Source organism: Eschscholzia californica, unplaced genomic scaffold, assembly GCF_041429995.1.
Source record: "Eschscholzia californica isolate CP2 unplaced genomic scaffold, dmEscCali1.0.p SCAF_2, whole genome shotgun sequence".
NCBI lineage: Eukaryota > Viridiplantae > Streptophyta > Magnoliopsida > Ranunculales > Papaveraceae > Eschscholzia > Eschscholzia californica.
Genome location: NW_028238309.1, coordinates 53,919,616 through 53,939,711, shown reverse-complemented (window position 1 = coordinate 53,939,711; position 20,096 = coordinate 53,919,616). Strand labels below are relative to the sequence as shown.

General features: G+C 35.0%; 1 protein-coding gene across 1 annotated transcript; it reads right to left on the bottom strand.

Moving 5' to 3' along the window:
- Window positions 1-11,993: 11,993 nt before the first annotated feature.
- LOC147559055 (uncharacterized) lies at window positions 11,994-13,088 on the bottom strand. The gene has a single exon (XM_086659140.1). It carries the CDS (start codon window positions 13,086-13,088, stop codon window positions 11,994-11,996), a length of 1,095 nt encoding a protein of 364 aa, XP_086515266.1.
- Between the last annotated feature and the right edge of the window lie 7,008 nt (window positions 13,089-20,096).

Below are 20,096 nucleotides of genomic sequence, written 5' to 3'. Positions count from 1 at the left end.
AACCCATCAATGTTACAGGATATTCTATTTATTTACCACGTACTGTCGTGCACTACGTGGTGATTTCATGTACCCTTGGATTCGCATTCCAATACTTTAAATTTGGGTATCGAAACTTCACTAGTTAAGTAGTTAATTTTAGGGTTATTTCTCAAGGATGCTACTATATGCAACTTCAGTTTTGCTAAAGACAACTATTAGACAAAAATAATTAAATAAAACTAACAAAAATATTGTCCTAAATTGCTAAACAACACCAACACCAAAAATCAAGTATAACCGAATTTCTCCTCCATTCTATACACAACTCTACAAAATTATTAAACAAAATAACTAAATAAAATTAATTGAATTTCGTCTTAAATTGGTAAACCCAACACTAAAAGAAAAAAAAATCAAATATAATCGAATTTTTTCTCAAAATTCAAATTTCTATTACCATAATTAATTATTCATAAATAAAATATATTCGAACATTAAACTAAGAAGTTAACTAAATATTAACAAATAACAAAAAAAAATATATATATATATATAAAAAAAATCCAAATGTTATATTTTCAACAAAAAAAAAATCCCATGGGATATTCATAAAATCATACTACATAAAATCACTATGTATATTTTTAAGCTTAGTTTAAACCTTAATAATGTATATTTCATAAAATCATGCTACATAAAAATAATGTATACTTTTTTAAAACCTATAACACTATTTTTTTTTTATATAATACTAATACAACTAATTTTATTTTTGTTTAATAATTTAATAAAGGAAAAAATTGTGTCTATTAAATAATTTTGGGAAGTTAACATAGTTGTATTTAGCAATCTAAGATTCAAAAAATTATTTGCAAGATAAAACCAATAAATCGATCTCTGGTGTTGTTTAGCAATTTAATAAAAAATAAATAGTTGTGTCTAGCAAATAGCTTTATGAAGCAATTATGCAGCTTCATTTAGCATTTGTCTTTCTCAAATAGCCCCCAAATTTATGATCGGTATCTTGCCTAGCTCCCTACTTTATCAAAAATATCCAGATGACTCCCTTTTTCAGTTACCGTTATAACACCATTACCTAGTCATCACCTTCTCTCCTCCATCTCATCACCTCTCTCTGCCACCACACCTTCTTGCCACCTCATCGTCTTCACCGGCCGGAAAATTTTACGGCCTCGCGACCTTCAAACATAAAAATAAAAAAACAAAATATTTTCCTTTCTCTCTCCAAATTTTTTTTCTTTCCTCTCTCTCTAGATCTGTTTTAGAGAGAGAGAGAGAGGAAATAAAAAAATTTAAGAGAAAGACGAGAAAGGAAAAAAAATTTGTTTTTTTTTTTTTTATGTTTGAAGGTCGCTGGGCGGAAAATTTTTCGGTCGGCGACTTTCGCTGTGAAGACGATGAGGTTGCAGAGAGAGGTGATGAGATGGAGGAGAGAAGGTGATGACTAGTTAATTGTGTTATAACGGTAACTGAAAAAGAGGGTCATCTAGATATTTTTGATAAAGTAGGGGGCTAGGCAGGAAACCGGTCATAAAGTTGTGGGCTATTTGGGAAATAACCCTTAATTTTAAAAGACTTTCTTATTTAGCTACTTAAGATTTAAAGTACAGGTGTATTTATTATATATCCAATCATAAATTGTATATTTTGTTTGAAAATTATTTCAAAATGTATTACAACATATAATAGTGAACCTTATAAATATACTCAATGACGGAGCTAGGATTTTAAGTTGGTCCGGACTGGCCTAAAATTACTAAGAAAGCAAAATTTTCATTTTTATGCATCATAACTAATATTTCCAAAACAAAAATTTTGTCGAATATTGTTGGGGTCTCTCCTTATATAAAAAAACATTCCTAATTGAAATAGGATTTCCCTTATTCCTTATGTGGAGAGAAATGGAAGTTTCCATTTCAAGTCTAAAAAGGAATCTTATTTCTAGTAGAATACCTCCCTAATTATCATATAAAAAGGGAATGAAACGGAAGAATTATTCATACTTTCAGGTCAGAGAGTATCATACTTTCAAGTCAGAAAGTATCCTCCCAGTTGAGAGAGTTACCAAAGAATCTTTTCAGATCATATCCTCTCAGATTAGAGAGAAATAGAGATCTTCTGGGCAGAGTACCTAAATGGCACGGGTTCGAGCGCAACCTCCCCCAATTTTTGTTTTATTTTTTAAAATATAATCAATTCAACTACCAACCTATATAAAATCAATTCAAATATCCTAAATCCCTACAAACTTCAATTCATCTATCCTAACCCCCTACAAAATTTAATTTATCTACCCTAAACTCTATAAACTTCGATTCATCTACCATAAATCCCTACAAACTTCAATCCATCTACCCTAAACTATATAAACTTCAATTCATCTACCCTAAATCCCTACAAACTTCAATTCATCTACCCTAAACTCTATACACTTCAATTTAATCGATATAAACTCCCTACAAACTTTAACTCTAAACCATAAATCCTACAAACTTCAACTCATCTACCCTAAAGCCTAAATCCTATAAACGTCAAATCATCTACTATAAATCCTATAAAATTCAATTCATCTATCCTAAACCCCTGTAAACTTCAATTCATCTACTCAACCATCCAACTATCCAAGATGCAAACTTTTGAGTTCGTATTTTGTGTACATTTGATGAAGTTTTTGTTGGGAATAACAAATGAATTGTCACAAGTACTACAAAGAAAAGACCAAGATATTGTGACTGCCATGGATTTTGTTGAGTCATCAAAATCTAGAATCCAATATGTACAAGACCATGAGCAGTCATCATTGGTCTGGAATGTTTGTACTTTTTGCGAAAAACATAATATTGAAGTTGTTGATCTTAATGGTTCGTACATAGTTCAAGGCAGAAGCAGAAGGAATGCACAACAAATTACAAACCTGTATCACTATCAAGTGGAGATTTTCAATACCGTTATTGATATGCAACTTTAAGAATTAAATGCTCGTTTCACTGAGAAGAATACCGAGTTGCTCCGTTGTATGGCATGTTTGAGTTCATCTAGAGATTTTGCCATTTTCAATAAAAGTAAATTGATGCGTCTCGCTGAATTTTATCTGTCAGATTTCAGTAGTCTTGGCACTATGCTACTAAGTTCTCAACTTGACAATTACATTTGCGATATGAGGCAAAATGATGATTTCTCAAATTTAGATGGAATTGGAGATCTTGCTAGAACATTGGTGGAAACTAAGAGGGATAAAGCATATCATTTAGTTTATTTGCTTATCACTTTGGCACTAACTTTGCCGATTGCAACTGCCTCTGTTAAAAGAGCTTTTTCAGCTATGAAGCTAGTTAAAACACGCTTAAGAAACATGATGAGTGATGCGTAACTAAATAATAGTTTAGTAGTCTTTATTGAAAAAAAGGTTTTTTTAGTGAAATTGACAATGAGTCGACTATGTGAACATTTCAAAATCTGAACTCTCGTAGAGGTCAATTGCGTTTATAATCGTTGATGTATCAATATAATTAGGTGGCCAATATGTGGACAACCGATTTTCTTATACGGACAACTATTTTATGTGGACAACCAGAAAATTTAAAAGTTTTATATGGACAACAGTTTTTAAAGGGACACCACTGTTATTTTTCACTCTAAGTCCTCCAAGAATTAGAACTTTATGTTAACTCCTCCCTCTATTTTCCCATAAACTCTAGACTTTAGTCTTCTTCTTCTACTACTTCTTCATCACCACCATGTAGAAAACTGGAAGCAACAACTCCATGAATGGAGCAATAAGATAAACTACAACAGGAACCAGCCTAAAAATATCAACGGTGGTTCGTGTTAATTGTTGTCTCTCTCTTCTAGATAAGCTATTTCCCTCCTGCAAGTTTCAACATCAATCTTCAAGATATTCTAGAATCAACCCATAAAAGCTTCAAAGGTAACCAATAATGCTTCATAGTATCCACAAATTCATCCTTCTAGTGACGTAACTTAATCACCCAATCTCCTCTACTCATAAAAACAACTAATTTAGGTGCAGGACCAATCCTTAAAATCTTAGCCCATAGTTTCTTTATAAAAGACTTATCTCTATCAAGCTTTTGAGATTCAAGTGATTATTTTTCAGATTTAAACCTTCAACTGCTTGATCACAATATTTTGGAGATATTTCCTTTCTCTGAGTTTTAATAACTCCTTCCTTTTAAGTCATCTTTTTCATTTGATTTAGGTTTAGGTGTCCTAGGCTGTAAAATCATAACGATATGACTGACGCCATATCGAAGAAAAAACTAACTGTTGATCATAATATATTGATCTTCCATCTCCACAACCAGCTAGCGGATGTCGATAAGATATTTGAGTGGAAGTGGTTGATAATCTCTTCTTAGATAGTGAAATTTTTTCATAACAAGGTGAAGATGAGAAGAAGAAGAGTTCGAGAGCATAGTTGATGATGGTTTGATTTGACAGAAACTAGAAAAAGAAGAAGATTGAATTGATCGAATGTTGTTGTTGATGTGGAAGTAATTGGAAATTGAATTCTTTCTTAGAATTGCTCTAGAAGCCATTATGATAAAATTATATTCTCTCTCTACAGAAAGACAAATGATCATAGTAGTTTGATATGAGAATTTAGTACAAAATCTTAGAGGGAGAAACCCTAATAAGACTAACAAGAAGAAGAAGATAAAATTATTTTTCTCTTCGGTTTTCTATTTTTGACTTTTGTTTTTGTTAATGGTCCACAAATTAGTAACAATTAATATTTTAGGCTTTATGAAGTTGTCCCCTTATTAAATAAAAGTCAACAAAGTCAAACATAGTTGACTCGCAACCGGTCCGAAAATAGTTGTCCGTATAAAAAAATTGGTTGTCCACGTATTGGCTACCTATAATTAATGAATATAAGTATTTTATTAATTATTGTGTTTGTAAAACAAAAATTTATTTAGGTAGATAAATCCACACCCCCTAAGTGAAAATCCTGGATCCGTCCCTGATGATCAATGAGAGTAAAAGTTAGAGAGAGTTCACCTCAATCATTTATAAAGAAAGGTGTTGAAAAGCTATCAATGTCTCCAAACTGTATGTGTTTCCGATGGTTTTCAATGACGCTTCCTTTGATTTATAATTTGTTTCTAGTCTAACCCCGTCGATTCAGCTTGTGCTATTTTATCAGCTTCTTACGTGAATTAAAAAGCATGTTTATTACAAAAATAGGAGTAAGATGTGGGGAAGTGAAGGTCAAATGAAATTAGGAGAGAGAAGATTGTGGTTATTTTGAAAACAGACATGCACTTTTTCACACACATTTGACACACACACACTCACCTGTCTTTTCATGTGCTAGTGTAATCCCCCATGCGTGTGCGTGTGCGTGTGCGTGTGCGTGTGCGTGTGCGTGTGCGTGTGCGTGTGCGTGTGCGTGTGCGTGAGTGTAGGTGTGTAAGAGTGTGTGTGAGTGCAAGTGGGTGTGTGTGTGTTCGTGTGTGTGGGTGCGTGAGAGTGTATGTGAGTGCAAGTGGGTGTGTGTGTGTGTATTGGAAGATCATTATTACGTATAATTTATGTCGTCTGCTTTTCATCACATGACATATATACATCAGAAAGACGGAATAAGCACATACACCTCTACAAAATTAACCATAAAACCACAAACATATACACACATTAGCAGGGTAATTTCAAAAAGTAAGATGGATCGACAAGTTACAATCATTTTGTCTATATTATTAGGAAATACTTTCATTTAACGATCGATAAGATGATACTTACAGTTGGATAAGGCCATTTGTTGTGAACGTTCCACCGGTCGAAGAGTATTTGGCTTGCTTCTTTGGGTAGTTTTCCCTTCTTTTCTTCTTGGAGAATTCTTGTCTCAAGCTACTAATGTACCCACTGTATTTCCTTCAGAGCATATCCTTAAGGTCTTGATCTTCAATCCTTGATTGAAACTCTTGAACTTCTATCCTTCTGCTACTCAAATTATCCTCGGTCGATCCAACTATTTCATCTACTACAAATTTGAATTAGTGTTTGACTAATTGTACAGTCTATAATGTATTAATACAAATGAACTTTAAGTATAGAATCAACGATGCCAAAGAAAACTAACAAAAGCAAATACGAAAAAACACGAAGTAATATAAACAAAACTATACACACATGGGATAAAATTCACATATAAAGTATTTGCCAGATAGTTCAAAACAACTGGTTTTCGAATGAACCACAATGACTAATTATACAAAGTACAGCAAATGATCGGGCTTCTCTACCTAGGAACTTTCGCCCGTTTTTTCTTACTGCAAATAAAGTGAACATTGTAATAGCATCGTCAAGTCTTTTTCACTTTTTCCTGCCGATTGAGTAAAATATGCTAAAACATTCAAAATTTATTCATAACTAGGTATATGACATAATAACCAATATCAAATAATCTACATGATGTGTATTAACACATGGAAAAAATGTCAATAATATGAGAAATACATGTTTCTTTTTTGAGTTACGTGTGGTGCGTTCTGTTTTAAACTTATCATGTATGTGCCTAGCTCAGATATCATTTTACAGTTGGGGTCATCCAACTTAAAACCAATTGACAATGAGGACCAGAGGTAGATGTTATATTTTTGGTTACCAGTGTAGGGTTATGATAAATATTAGTGTTCTAAGCGGAATCTCAGACATCTAATGTCTAACACTAGCATTCCTATGATCATCATGCATAAACTAATAATCAATTAAGAGTTTAGGATTACCTTAATCGCTAATTTTTCCTCGAACCTTTCCAATCGAATGGGAAGACCAAGAACCCCACGTGTTGCTTCTCTACTCAAGACATCCGAATGATCAACTTGATCTTCCACCTTGTAGCTAGCTAGAACTCCAATGGTGGTTTGATATGAAGAACACCTTCTTCTTTATTTACTAGTTAGATAGCTTGGGAATATTTAGCTCACTTTCTATTCTCTACTTGATGTGGTAGAGTAAGAAAGCTTCTTAAGAAATTTCACACCTTATTCAAACCCCTAATTAAGAGACCTTATATAGAGTTTTAAGTTAGAGTCTAACCCTAATTAGATTCCCAAAAAGTCTCTTTTGAATAAGATTAAGGAAATAATCAAAAATAGAAACTAGTTTCTATTTTTTGATTTCCTTATGATTGGTCGGCCATATCAAGCCCATCTTGGGCAGATCTGGCCGGCCTTTTTTCCGTGCACTTTAGGCCCCAATTAACCTCCTTTGGTGTCCGACCCAATTACCCCTCTTCGGGGCCTTTTGTGTTATCTTTGCTTAAACATGTTTTAGGTTTGTAAGACATGTTTATGTGACTCTCCCATGATTATATGTCTCATTCCCACTAGTCATATCACCCGATCAAATAGACATTTTTATGTGTAATCCGATGTAGGATCCGGTCGAAGTTAGCCGCGAATTACTTCGTAATTCGACGATCGTAGTTGGTTTCTAGCTAAACACTACGATCCCTAAATCGTCTGGACTTGATGATCTTCTTCATCAATTGTCATATCCGAAAAATTGCTCGCATTGCATCTTTGGTCGAAGGACATCTCCTTCAACCAGTGCATCCTTCTCCTATGTGGGAGTATGGGACTATTCTCGCAGGTTTGAGATAAGAACAATATTTAATGCATCTCAAACGCAAAACACTATAAAAGTCTAGTTCTCATATATAGCCGATGAAGATGAACGAAGAAGACTGGAGAGTACTCGTCATTGTTGGGTGGTCTCGAGACTCTCTTAGCCCAGAAGCTACTTAAGATGTGATGTTATTGTTATCCTATCTGCATTCTACAATTACTTTTCCAGTAAAACTCAACCTTCACCTTCTATATGGTGGATGGGATGGATTTGAATGGGAGTGTGAAGGGATGAAGAACAATTTGTGAGGTGTTTATAAAGTAGTCATTGCAGGAAAAGCCCAAACCTTAGCTCATATAGTTAAATGGAGAGGCCCAACAAAGTAATGAGAGTAGGGAAATATAATATACACTTACGTTTCCCTGCATCCAGACTCACTGTTATTTCACTTACAACTTGCACACACTTTTTCATATTTTCTTTTGAGAAAAAAACTCTGAAGTCATTACAATCGTTAGTCGGTACAATCCAAATGTTATTTCAAAACTCACGTCCAACTCAAAACAAGACCAATGGCAGCAAAACGTATCTCGAAGCCCTTGAAAATTTTTTGTGTTTCCCATTTTGACCTTGTACACATACTCCTTTAGAGTAGAAACTTTAAAGTTTCTAAAACACTTCATTTCGAGATTCACCAACCAAATGATGCATTATTTGTGAACAACACTAATTTTTATTCAATTTTATTTTAGCGAAATAAGCATGAGATGTTCTTATACAAGAAACAGAAAATTACTAGTTTTGATGGATTGCGTTTGTTTGATTTTCTTCCGAATGTGTTTACTTGGCATATCATGCATTATAAAAAATATTTTCTGAAACTGGACAAAACCTAAATTATCAAATGCATTTCCTTATTGCTTTATCCGTTGTTCATATTAGAAAATTTGGTACCATCAATTTTTTCTTTATGCCATTCCTCTCAGCCGTTGGATGTGACCAGCAATCTTCATGCGACAAAGACGGAGGTCTGAGAGTGAGTAACACTTTAATTTGGTAAAAGGAAATTGATCGAGTCAATGTAAGTGTATGATTATAAAAAGGGGCCTTCAGCTAAACATCCAAAATGGGGCCTTTACACCCCCCATCCTAAGTAGCTAAAAAATGAAAGCCCAGTCCAAAGTGTCAGGTTCAGGGGGGGATTACGGAAGAAACCTTTTAAATTTTAGTATTTACCGTTCATGCCATCAAAAATTTCTCGGGAAACGAATTTTTATCTGAAAAAGAATCTGACAACCATTCCATCAGACTCCGTACTGTTTAGAAATTTACCGAATTGCCACCGAAAAATTTTCGGGAAACGAAATTTTTTTGAAAATTTGTCTGACGGACCAGGAAGATATTTTATTTACTGGAAATTTTCTTGTGTACTAGACACTTTTGTATCGGGAATTTTGTTGTGTACGGGAAATTATTTTATTTACTAGAAATTTTCTTCTGTACTAGACACTTTTGTACGAGAAATTATTTTATTTACTGGAAATTTTCTTCTGTACTAGACACTTTTGTACCGGGAATTTTCTTGTGTACGGGAAATTGTTTTATTTACTGGGAATTCTCTCTAACTTACTACTTTTCCTTTCTCAAACATTCTCGCCTTATATGTTAGGTACATTTTTGTAAGGATTTTTAATGAAAAGGATAGACTTTCAGAAGTCGATAATCTTTCAAAAAAATAGAGATGTCAAGAATATAATCAATTCCGGAATATTTGTATAGAGAGAAAGAATTTTCAGAAAAAAAAAAATTAGAGAAAGAGGAAGATTAGTTTAGAGAGAGAGCAAGAAGATAATGAGGCAACATCTATGATTTTCTTAAGGTTTTAGAGAGAGAAAGAAACCGAGAAGAGATGGTTTGCTGGGCGGGAATTTGAAATTTCGCGAAAAATTTCAAATTTTCAAAAAAATTTACTATCCAGTTTTTTTTTGTCAGAAAACGTCATCATGTCCCGTCCAAGGGCGAGAAAAAAAAAATCAGGAAACAATGAGTTGTCCTGATATTTTGGACTGGAAACTCATTTTTTGGCAAGATTTGATTTATTTTGATTTTACCTCCAAAATTTAGACCATTCACTCAAAAATCCTTATAAAAATTGTGTGAGTGTATAAAATTTCTCAATCTAGCTAGTTTTACACATAAAATTAAAAAAAGAAGACATTATACAAGACAAGAATGAACAATCTCTACTAAAAGTTGAAACAGCAGTACTAGGTACTTCAGCATTAATTAGTCTCAGTCCTTGGTTACTTGCATAGAAATGCCAAAGTCAAATCACTTATTGTGCTTCCCTTCATACAGCAAATTCAGGGACATTAAGCAAATACTTTGAATTTGGAAGAGAGAATACTTTGACTATGGAAGAGAGAGGCCTGGCTTTCTTAGAGCATATAAATAAAGAGAGGTGATAACCTCTTTGTTGTTGATAGTGAACCGAGAGATAGAAGAGAGAGAACAGTGAACCGAGAGAGAGGAAGATGGAGGGAGAAGGTGAGTTTGAATATTTCAATATTCTCTCTTATCATTTCATGTGGAGATGATACAAGTATTTATAGTAATACAAGAAACCCTAAGTATTGTTAACAAAATATACATAAAATCTTAACTATACACAACCCATTATTGTTCCCATTTGACCAAGTCTTGTGTGGGTCTCGGCTGATGGGTGGACTATGGATCGGGTGATCCTAATACTCCCCCTCAAGTAGGAGCGTGCAAGGATGTAACGCCCAACTTGCCAACGATCTTCTTGAAAGAATCTGCACCAAGAGGTTTGGTAAATATGTCCGCAAGTTGATCTTCTGAAGGTATGAATCTTGGTGCAATGGTGTTGTCTTTAATCTTCTCACGAACTAGATGGCAGTCTATTTCAATATGCTTCGTACGTTCATGGAAGACCGGATTGTCGGCGATGTGGAGTGCAGCTTTATTGTCACAATGGACGGTGATCGGAAGAGAGTGATCAATTCCAAAATCAAGTAGAAGATATTTGAGCCATTGAAGCTCACAAGATAGTACTGCTAGGGCACGATATTCTGCTTCAGCAGAAGATCTCGAAACCGTCGGTTGTTTCTTAGACTTCCAGGACAAGGGACTGGAGCCCAACATGGTAAAATAACCAGTAGTTGATCTTCGTGTGGAAGGACAACTAGCCCAGTCAGAATCACAATATCCCGTAAGGTGGAGAGAACTGGAGGATGATAAAAAAAATACCGTTACCAAGGGAACCTTTGATATAATGGAGTATGCGATGGGCAGCGTCGAGATGTGTAGTCATTGGACGTTGCATGAATTGACTTAAATTATTGACTGCGAAAGTAATGTCAGGTCGAGTGACAGCTAGATAGAGAAGGCGACCGATAAGACGACGATAAACAGAAGGGTCTGGAAGTGGATCCCCATCAGTGGGTGTCAGACGAAGTTTCTGTTCCATAGGGAAGGGAGATGGTTTGGAAGCAGTTAAACCAGAATCTTTGAGAATATCTAGTGCATATTTTCGTTGACATAAAAAGAGTCCATGAGAGGATCTAGAAACCTCAACCCAAAAAATATTTAAGAGGACCAAGGTCTTTAAGAGAAAAGGTGTGGTCGAGATAACTTTTAAGCTTTGAAATTGCTGAATCATTATTTCCTGTAATAATGATATCATCCACGTATACTAAGACGAAAATAGAGGTGGTGGAAGAGATGAAGGTGAAAAGAGAGTAATCCGATTTGGATTGTTTGAATCCTTTATGAAGGAGAACAGAAGAAAACTTAGAAAACCATTGTCTAGAGGCTTGTTTAAGGCCATATAATGATTTATGTAAACGACAGACAGATGACTCCCCCTGTCGTGAAAACCCAGGGGGTAGTTTCATGAAGACTTCATCGTGTAAATCGCCTTGAAGAAAGGCGTTGTTTACGTCTAGTTGATGAAGGGACCGTCCTTTGATGGTAGCGATTGATAATAGGACCCTAACCGTTACTAGTTTAGCAACAGGAGCGAAGGTGTCAGTATAGTCGAGGCCCTCAATTTGAGTGTATCCCTTAGCAACCAAACGAGCCTTATAGCGCTCAATAGAACCGTCGGACTTAAATTTTATTTTATACAGCCAATGGGTCGTTTTCCTGGAGGTAGTGGGACAATGGACCAAGTTTTATTTGTCTCTAATGCTTTAATTTCATTGGACATTGCCTCACGCCAATGAGGAGATGTCATTGCTTCAGAGAAATTTGAAGGTTCTCGAGAAGAAAGAATGGAAGTCAATAAGGCCTTATGAGGAGCAGAAAAAGAATTGATGGAGAAAGTGTGTTCAAGAGGGTATATGACGGAAGGAGAATTGGAACATACGTAATCACGTAAGCGGTCCGGTTGTTTCCTGGTTCTTTGTGGACGAGCAATAGCGGTGGTGCCTGTAAAGTCTTGTGTGGGTCTCGTCCAACATAGTAAGGAGGGATTGGTACTGGTCTGGGGTAAGTGAAGTCGCTAAAGGCACCTGCTGGAGATTAGTTTCATTTGAAACCGAAGCAGCCACATTCTCGGGTTTCGATCGCGATCGTGTACGAGGACCTTGCTGATTCGGGTAGCCATGTAATTGATAACACGTGGACACGTGGTGTCCATGTTGTTTGCAATGATCACAGTAGGGCCTTGCTCGTTTAGGTCTCGGCTTCTCAAGTTTGTCAAACCGAGAAGAATGACCATCATGGTGACTAACCGCGAGGGCAGCAGCTTCATTGCTCACGGGAAGAGGAGCAGAAATGTTTTGTTGCACCTCCTCTTGCTTCACGAGTGAGTGGATACGTAAGATCGACGGGAAAGGGTCCATCAAAAGAATCTGGCTACGAATAGCCGAAAAACGATCGTGCAATCCTTGGAGAAACTCCATTGCACGTTCCTGATTTGAATGGTCCAAGATGGACTTCCCGTGACCACATATGCATGGTTCGATGACCATGAGAGAGTAAAGCTCATCCTGCAATGTTTTCAAATGAGTAAAATAAGATGAAACATCGGATCCCTCTTGTTTGAGGGAAGAGATAGCCCTTTTCAATTGGAATATCTTCGGTGCATTGGTTTGGAAATAGCGATCGTGAAGATTTTGCCATATATCGGCTGCATTGTTATCATACAAAATGGATGAGCGGATATCTTCAGAAACGGAAATCATTAACCAACTCGCAACAAGGTCATTGCAGCGATTCCATGAATGGAGTTCAGAAGGAGAGGATGGTTGAGGGATGGTACCATCAACAAATCCAAGTTTGTCCTTTGCTCGTAAAGCCATTTTCATGGCACGAGCCCAAGACGAGTAGTTATCTCCGGATAGGAGAGGGGTGATGAGGACAGTGGTTGGAGAGTCCGAATGATGGACATCGAACACCGGTGATGATTGAGTGGAAACGGGTGGTAAAGTAGTACCAGAAGAGGTGTCAGCCGAGGCAGCCATGAGTTAAAAAAAAATGGAGATTTTGGCTCTTATACCATAAAGAGAGGTGATAACCTCTTTGTTGTTGATAGTGAACCGAGAGATAGAAGAGAGAGAACAGTGAACCGAGAGAGAGGAAGATGGAGGGAGAAGGTGAGTTTGAATATTTCAATATTCTCTCTTATCATTTCATGTGGAGATGATACAAGTATTTATAGTAATACAAGAAACCCTAAGTATTGTTAACAAAATATACATAAAATCTTAACTATACACAACCCATTATTGTTCCCATTTGACCAAGTCTTGTGTGGGTCTCGGCTGATGGGTGGACTATGAATCGGGTGATCCTAATAATAAATGCAACATTTTATCTTAAAATGAAAAGTTTCTCTAAAAATTTATTCGAATTGAAGATGTCAGTTTTGGACTTTTAAAATAACGTGGCGGTAGTTAAATAAAGATATCTGAAAAGAACATTTCATTTCTAAAGTGTTTTCTTGTGAGATTTCGAAGAAAGAATGGGTTTCTCATTATATTAATTGAAAAGGACCAAGGTGAGAGAAAGTGAGAATTGGAGCGAAAGTGTGTTCAACTGTAACAAATTTTTTGACAACAAAAAGTACAAAATCTCCCTATTCTATAAGAACCTGTCTTGCTCCTTTATATCATTACACCATAGTTACACTCCATATATGATCGTTATCTTGCTTCTTCTTAACACTCCCCTCAGGGACATCAGATTGGAGAGAAAAATGGAAAAAAAAAAAAAGGATCTAACAGACTCTTTGTAAAGACACCTGGCAATTGATTTGAAGTGGGAATATATTGCAAGGCAAACAACCCAAAAGCCACAAGCTCTCTCATGAAATGATAGTCCTTCTCAACATGCTTCGTCTAGCATGAAAAATGGGATTTGTAACCAGATATGTTGCTCCCATATCATTATAGTGTAATGTGTAAGGGGATCGAAGAGGAAAACCCAATTCATCCATGACATAAGAAACCCAAAGCAAACGAAATCCAAAGCAATTCAAACGTAGCATTGGCTATTGCTTTTGTAGTAGACCTTATCATGGTGGGCTGCTTCTTTTGGAACCTTGATGCGTTATCTATTATGCAAATACTACACTAAATTATTTAACTACTCCGTATTAAAATTAAATTAATAAAAACCAACACAAATACATAGAGTAGAAATCAAAAAATTAATCACACATGCACTTTACAACAAATAGTTGGTTGTTATTAAAAGAAATTACAAGTAGATGCCTGTTATTAGAAGAAATTGTCAAGACATTGTAGGAGTAGGAATGTTTGACTTTTTTTTAGTAGGTTTATGTGAGGTGGGTATTATTATTTTCTCGACTGATTCATTTTTCTCGAACTCAAGACCAAGAGGGCAAAGGGTACATGTCTTACCACCAGGCTATCTCGTCTTCATTACATATGTTATACACATATAGTATTAGTAAGGTACCGAACCTAACTGAAGAACCTCTCAAAAAATGGGTCCCTTGTAGTCGGGAGCCAGTGCGGGCGCACGGCTCACACTCCACCACACGGCAAGTTTGAGTAAACAACAATCCAGTAGAAAAAACAAAAACAAATGATTAAATATGAAAGGTCTGTTAGGAAAAAATAACCTAATTAACTTGTTCAGGAATATGAAGATAAACGATGTGAAAGCCAAAGCAGAGACACCAAGATTATTTAACGTGGCAAAAAACCCCCTCCAAAACAGAAGATAAAAAACCACAGGACCTAGTCCAGAAATCTTCCACTATAATTAAATGATGGGTTACACAATTCTTCCCTAAAGCAATAGGGGATTAACCAATTCTTCAAGATGTGCAGAAACACTCTTGGATAATAACTCTTCACCAAAACTATGGTGGATAAACTGAACAAAGATATAGAAATCTCTTACTCCTTAGGATTTGAACAAAACCTAGATTACCAAAGGCTGAAGAAGATAACCACAAACTAAATTGCTTCACAAGATTAATAATCTTCTTTTCTTCAAACCAATACTCTTCTCTTTCAATCTCTCTTGAAAGAACCACTTCAGAAATTTCTCTTTCTCTGACTTCTCTTTGTTTTGGAAGTTGTTGTGAATAATCTCTTCCTATTCATTCCCTTTTATAATGATAAATATGGAGGTTTACTAATAGAATTAGGAATTCCTTTAGGCTTGAAAAAATAGAAGTTTCTATTTTTTTCCCCAAATAAGGAATAAGGGAAATCTTATTTCAATTAGGAGTCTTTTTATTATAAGGAGGGACCCCAACAAGGTCGTTGAAAAAATAATAATTAACCTCACAAAACAACTATTTATACAACTTGATGATCCAAGAAATGGTCATCAGTTGACTAAGGTCAATAAGTCAAAAGAAGATTAAAAAAACCTATCGAGTCAACCCGCGTCAAGTCAATATGGAGGTCCCTAAGGAGGTCTGCCACTCAAGCCCAGAACTGGGGGGGAGGGGGCGGCGGCGTGATTATCCTAGGCGCCTTAACTCCTATTCTGACTCAAATACAACCAGATCTTTCATGAGATTTACGAGAAGACTAGGGAGGGCCCCGTAAGCAAAGTCGATACCTTAAGCTCGAAACATGGGAAGATAGAAGTGTGCCTCACGTTTACTGACTTCATCCGAAATCTAATCAGAGATCTCAGTCGGCGAAGATCTCGAGTATTAAACTAACTTGGGCTTCTAGAGTTTCTAAAGGAGGAAACATCTCCTAAAAGATCTATCAACTCGGAAAGATATCTATCAAAGATCCTAAAACAGATGAACTTCTAAATATTAAAGATACAAGTAACTACGAAATACTAGTCTCAATCCAAGACGGTGGATCTCAACCGCCTCATCATCACCGTTTATCAACAGTCGGCCAACGCATCTTATAAAAAGGCATCATATCACCTTGAACAAGGTACTAACTCCACGGTTCATTCAATACTTAATCTTTTAACTGCAAAGACAATCTGACTTTCTTGAGCGTCAAAGACATTTCCTAGTTCCTTGCAGGTTTTCCCCCAAACTTCTAAGAGCAGAGCGGGAGCAGGACTGATCGTTATGGGATTCAACGTAGTAGTCTCATCTATCGAACATGATCCAACATTATGGATTCACTATTCTAACTAATAACCCGATTGATAAATGTTAACATCACAACAATTGTATTACAACAACACAACTCTTGTTGTTGTAGATTATTAGAAAGAAATTCTACTATATTTCTAACACTATCTAAGATGCATTCCACCTATTACTTAGAGGTCATTATCAAATATAGAATTAAGTGGGGCTGATAGTGACATACTGACGTGTTTTTGTAATCATCTTTTAGAAGTTAAATTAGTCTATCTTCAACTAAGATTCATTCCCCCCAAAGAGTTTATGTCATTATAAGTTTCAAATATGTAAAATTACTTATTTCTTAAGTTTTTTTTCAATCAATGACCATATGTACTGACTTTCAACCTAGCTATTATTGTTAGTGTACCTCTCAAATTTTGTCGCCTAAATATAAATTCAAAATCTTGACGAATGCTCTATACGCCCATCCAGAAAACTCATAAATGAAAGATTAGCATAGACTTGGCTCTACTATATATTGACATACGTGAGTGAAAAATTAAGCTTCATGTTGTATTTCATCTTGGGCCTTTATCATTTTTACATGTCAGGTACATAGTTTAATAGGCATTCTATGTTTTATGTTGAAGTATTAGATGCATCTACGGTTTTTTTTTCTTGTATCACTTGTTTACGAGTTGGACCCTAATTTTTGCATTTCTATTTGTGTTGTTCCATATTCTGTTATTATAATAATGCAGTATAGTTTTTTTTTCTTCATATATATTGGTTGTACTGCTTTTCATTTTGTTTTCTTTCTCGTTCTACTTACTTGGCCGTATAATAATTATTATGTCGAGAGTGACTGAATTAACTATAAAATAAGTAGCATGTCGAGAGTGACTGAATTAACTATAAAATAAGTAGCATGTTGTTAGTGTGAGGAGCAATTGATTTTCTTTCCTTTTTAGTCGGAACATTTAAACAACCAAGACATAATTAGAGGTAAATTAGTCATTTATCCAAACTTGTTAATTACTAAGAAGGCTAATCAAAAAATTGTTTTATCTTAATTAAGTTTGTTAGATATTAAGCAGAATGGTCACATCTTTATACTATTAGTCAACAAAATATAAAACCAAGTTCAATATTGTGATGATGGTTTATTTGTCATTAAACAACTCAAGGAGACATTAATCAAAACACTAATTATAAAGGTCAAAATCAATGGATGAATGGTTTTCCTGTCCAAAGAGAGATTAGATGTTTCTCCTAACAGATAAGACACTGAAACTCACTTTCGACATCGAAAATGCATGTCCTCTACTATGAAGACCTGAGTTCTGATTATAGTCTTTCGGAAAATAAAAATAAACAAACAAATAAATAAATTCAACCGCTTTAATTTTATTTTTTGTTACATGTACAAATAGGTTTACCTTGTAGAGAAGCTTCCCTAATTTTTATCCCCTTGAGATATTTATGAGATTCTAAACCTTGGGCTGAGTTTGGTTGAACCCATGCCGTTCATGCACCTATATATAATAACCTATTTGGGTGTAAATTATATTCTTCAGGCAGGGCCGGCCCTGAGTTTTTGGTGGCCCGAAGCATACCCAAAAAATGTGGCCCTATGCCTTACACATGTATACCGAGGTGGAACCATAGGTGGGATCATTTACGTGCATAAAATTAACAATGATGAATTAAAATTAGCTAAGATATTACCTTCTAGATTGAAATTTGTTCTTTCGACTCTTAACATAAGAAAATAATTTTGTACATAAAATTTTCACGATATATAAATACCACTTACATTTTCATGTACTAAAGTAGATCTTTTTCTTCCTCTTTTTTATTCCTCCTACTCAGCCACATAGTTTGTACACAACAAAATTTGATAAACATAAATGAGTGGGATTAGTTTAATTATATTTGAAAACGGTAGTTACATGTAGGTATAATCTTTTCTCTCAAATGATCTATAAATTTTGAAGGCTCAACTTTGTATGAAAATCTGAACGAATTTGAACATAATAAAATCTATAAGAATACGTACATATTATGCAAGATTTAGACACATGTTGTTCCACAATTATTCATAATTTACATGGGTTTCCACAGGAAGTTGAAGTTTAAAAAGTGTTCACATGTATTTTTACCAAGATGAATAAGTTTTTACCAAGATGAATAAGAAATTCGACTCAGTTTCTACATATAATATGTTCATTAAAAAAAATACATATAACATACATATACATATTAATATAAGAATTACAAGTATCTAAAATTTCCAGTTACGTAAAAAGATGTTCTTACACAATCTTTTCGGACAAAAAATATTTAAACCCTCTATAGTGTTTGCCGTTCAAATTCTCGAGTTTCTGACTGTGAGAAGGGAGAGCAGGAGAAAGAAGGGAGAGGCATATGAATAAAAGAGTGAGCGACGCGTGTGTAACTCGTTGACAAATGCTTGAACGACAATTGGCTAATGAAATTGAATGTTGAATTTTGCTAATGAAATTGAATGTTAAGATTTGCTAATGAAATTACAATTTGGGGGCCAAGTTGGAGTGCTGGATAAATACAAGGGTTAAATATTGCAGTGGGTAACAACTAGGGGCCCTATCTGGCGGTTGATCACAACTATGGGCCAAATAAAAACAAAACTTTCAAAGTTGCGTGAAACCCACTCAATTTGGGGCCCCCGTGTGCGGATATGCCAAACTGTTCTTTGAATTCTCCAACGCGCTTCTCGTTGTGAGGCCCAGGTTAATCTTTTTTCGACACCCCACAAGAAAGACTACAAATGAAAATGTGGCCCTTAAAATTGGGGGCCCAAAGCGAGGCTTTGCTCGCTTTGGGCTCAGGGCCGGCCCTGTCTTCAGGCAGGAATAATGTTTGAAAAGTTTTATTCATAGGTAGTTATACAAATTGAACAATTTCATTCTCTATTTATACTTTTTGTAGATTCTAGTCTGACAATAAGTTTGTTTATCTCTCTATGTAATCTATGTCTCTCTATCAAATCTACTTCTCTGAACCTTAATTTTGGTTTGTGCGAAAAATAAAATTGAAATCCTAGGTCTAAATAAAGATCTATACAATTTGTGGAAGTTTTGTGTGGTTTAAGATAATATTAATGTTTAGACGAGCTAGTGAACTTATCTCAATGAGATACGAGATATAAAAAAGAGTTCAATATATTCCAATATACTCGAAGATATTCAAAGATATACGAAGATTTAGTTTCATATATTCAGGATATTTCTTGTGGCGAATATTAATAAATTCATTATTGATTTTTCCGTAGATGTTGGTCGAGATTATGGAGAAGATCTTCAACTGAACCACGTTAAATTATCATGTCAACTATTTCAATGTATTTCTCCGATCTATTATCACATCATCGTGAATTTAACATATCCTCCCGTCATTTTGGTAACCAAAGGAGAGCTTTCTCCTTGAGAGAGTACTCCATGCTTAGAAGTTACAACAACTTTTAAAAGGAATTAAACTTAGTTCCTAATCATGCATGTACATGTTCCATGCAATCACCCAAACCCATTCATGAACCATTCACATCCAACTTTGCCCTTGAAGTAATCCTAATTATCATTTCAAACAAATAATTTTAATTATCAAGTGTTCTTTCCTTATTTTTCTATCTGCATAGTGTAAAGAGATAACGTAAAGAGATATTCTTAATCATTTTCCAACTGTCCAAAAAAATAAAGTTATAACAATCATTTTTCAACAATAGAAACATTGATTTTAATATCTTGACTTTGTATTATTGACTTTATTTTTTAAGATAAAAGCCCAATTGGGTTAATCCAACTAAATTTTCTTTTTGTCATGCTTTTTTTACCCCTTCTCCATTCCTAATTTGAATTTTAAAGCAAAACCCAACATTTCTTTTTAGTTTAAAAATAACTTGAAA

What these genes read in the sequence shown, in the direction of transcription:
- LOC147559055 (XM_086659140.1), bottom strand. Translation starts at nt 13,088, where the DNA reads ATGGCTGCCTCGGCTGACACCTCTTCTGGTACTACTTTACCACCCGTT.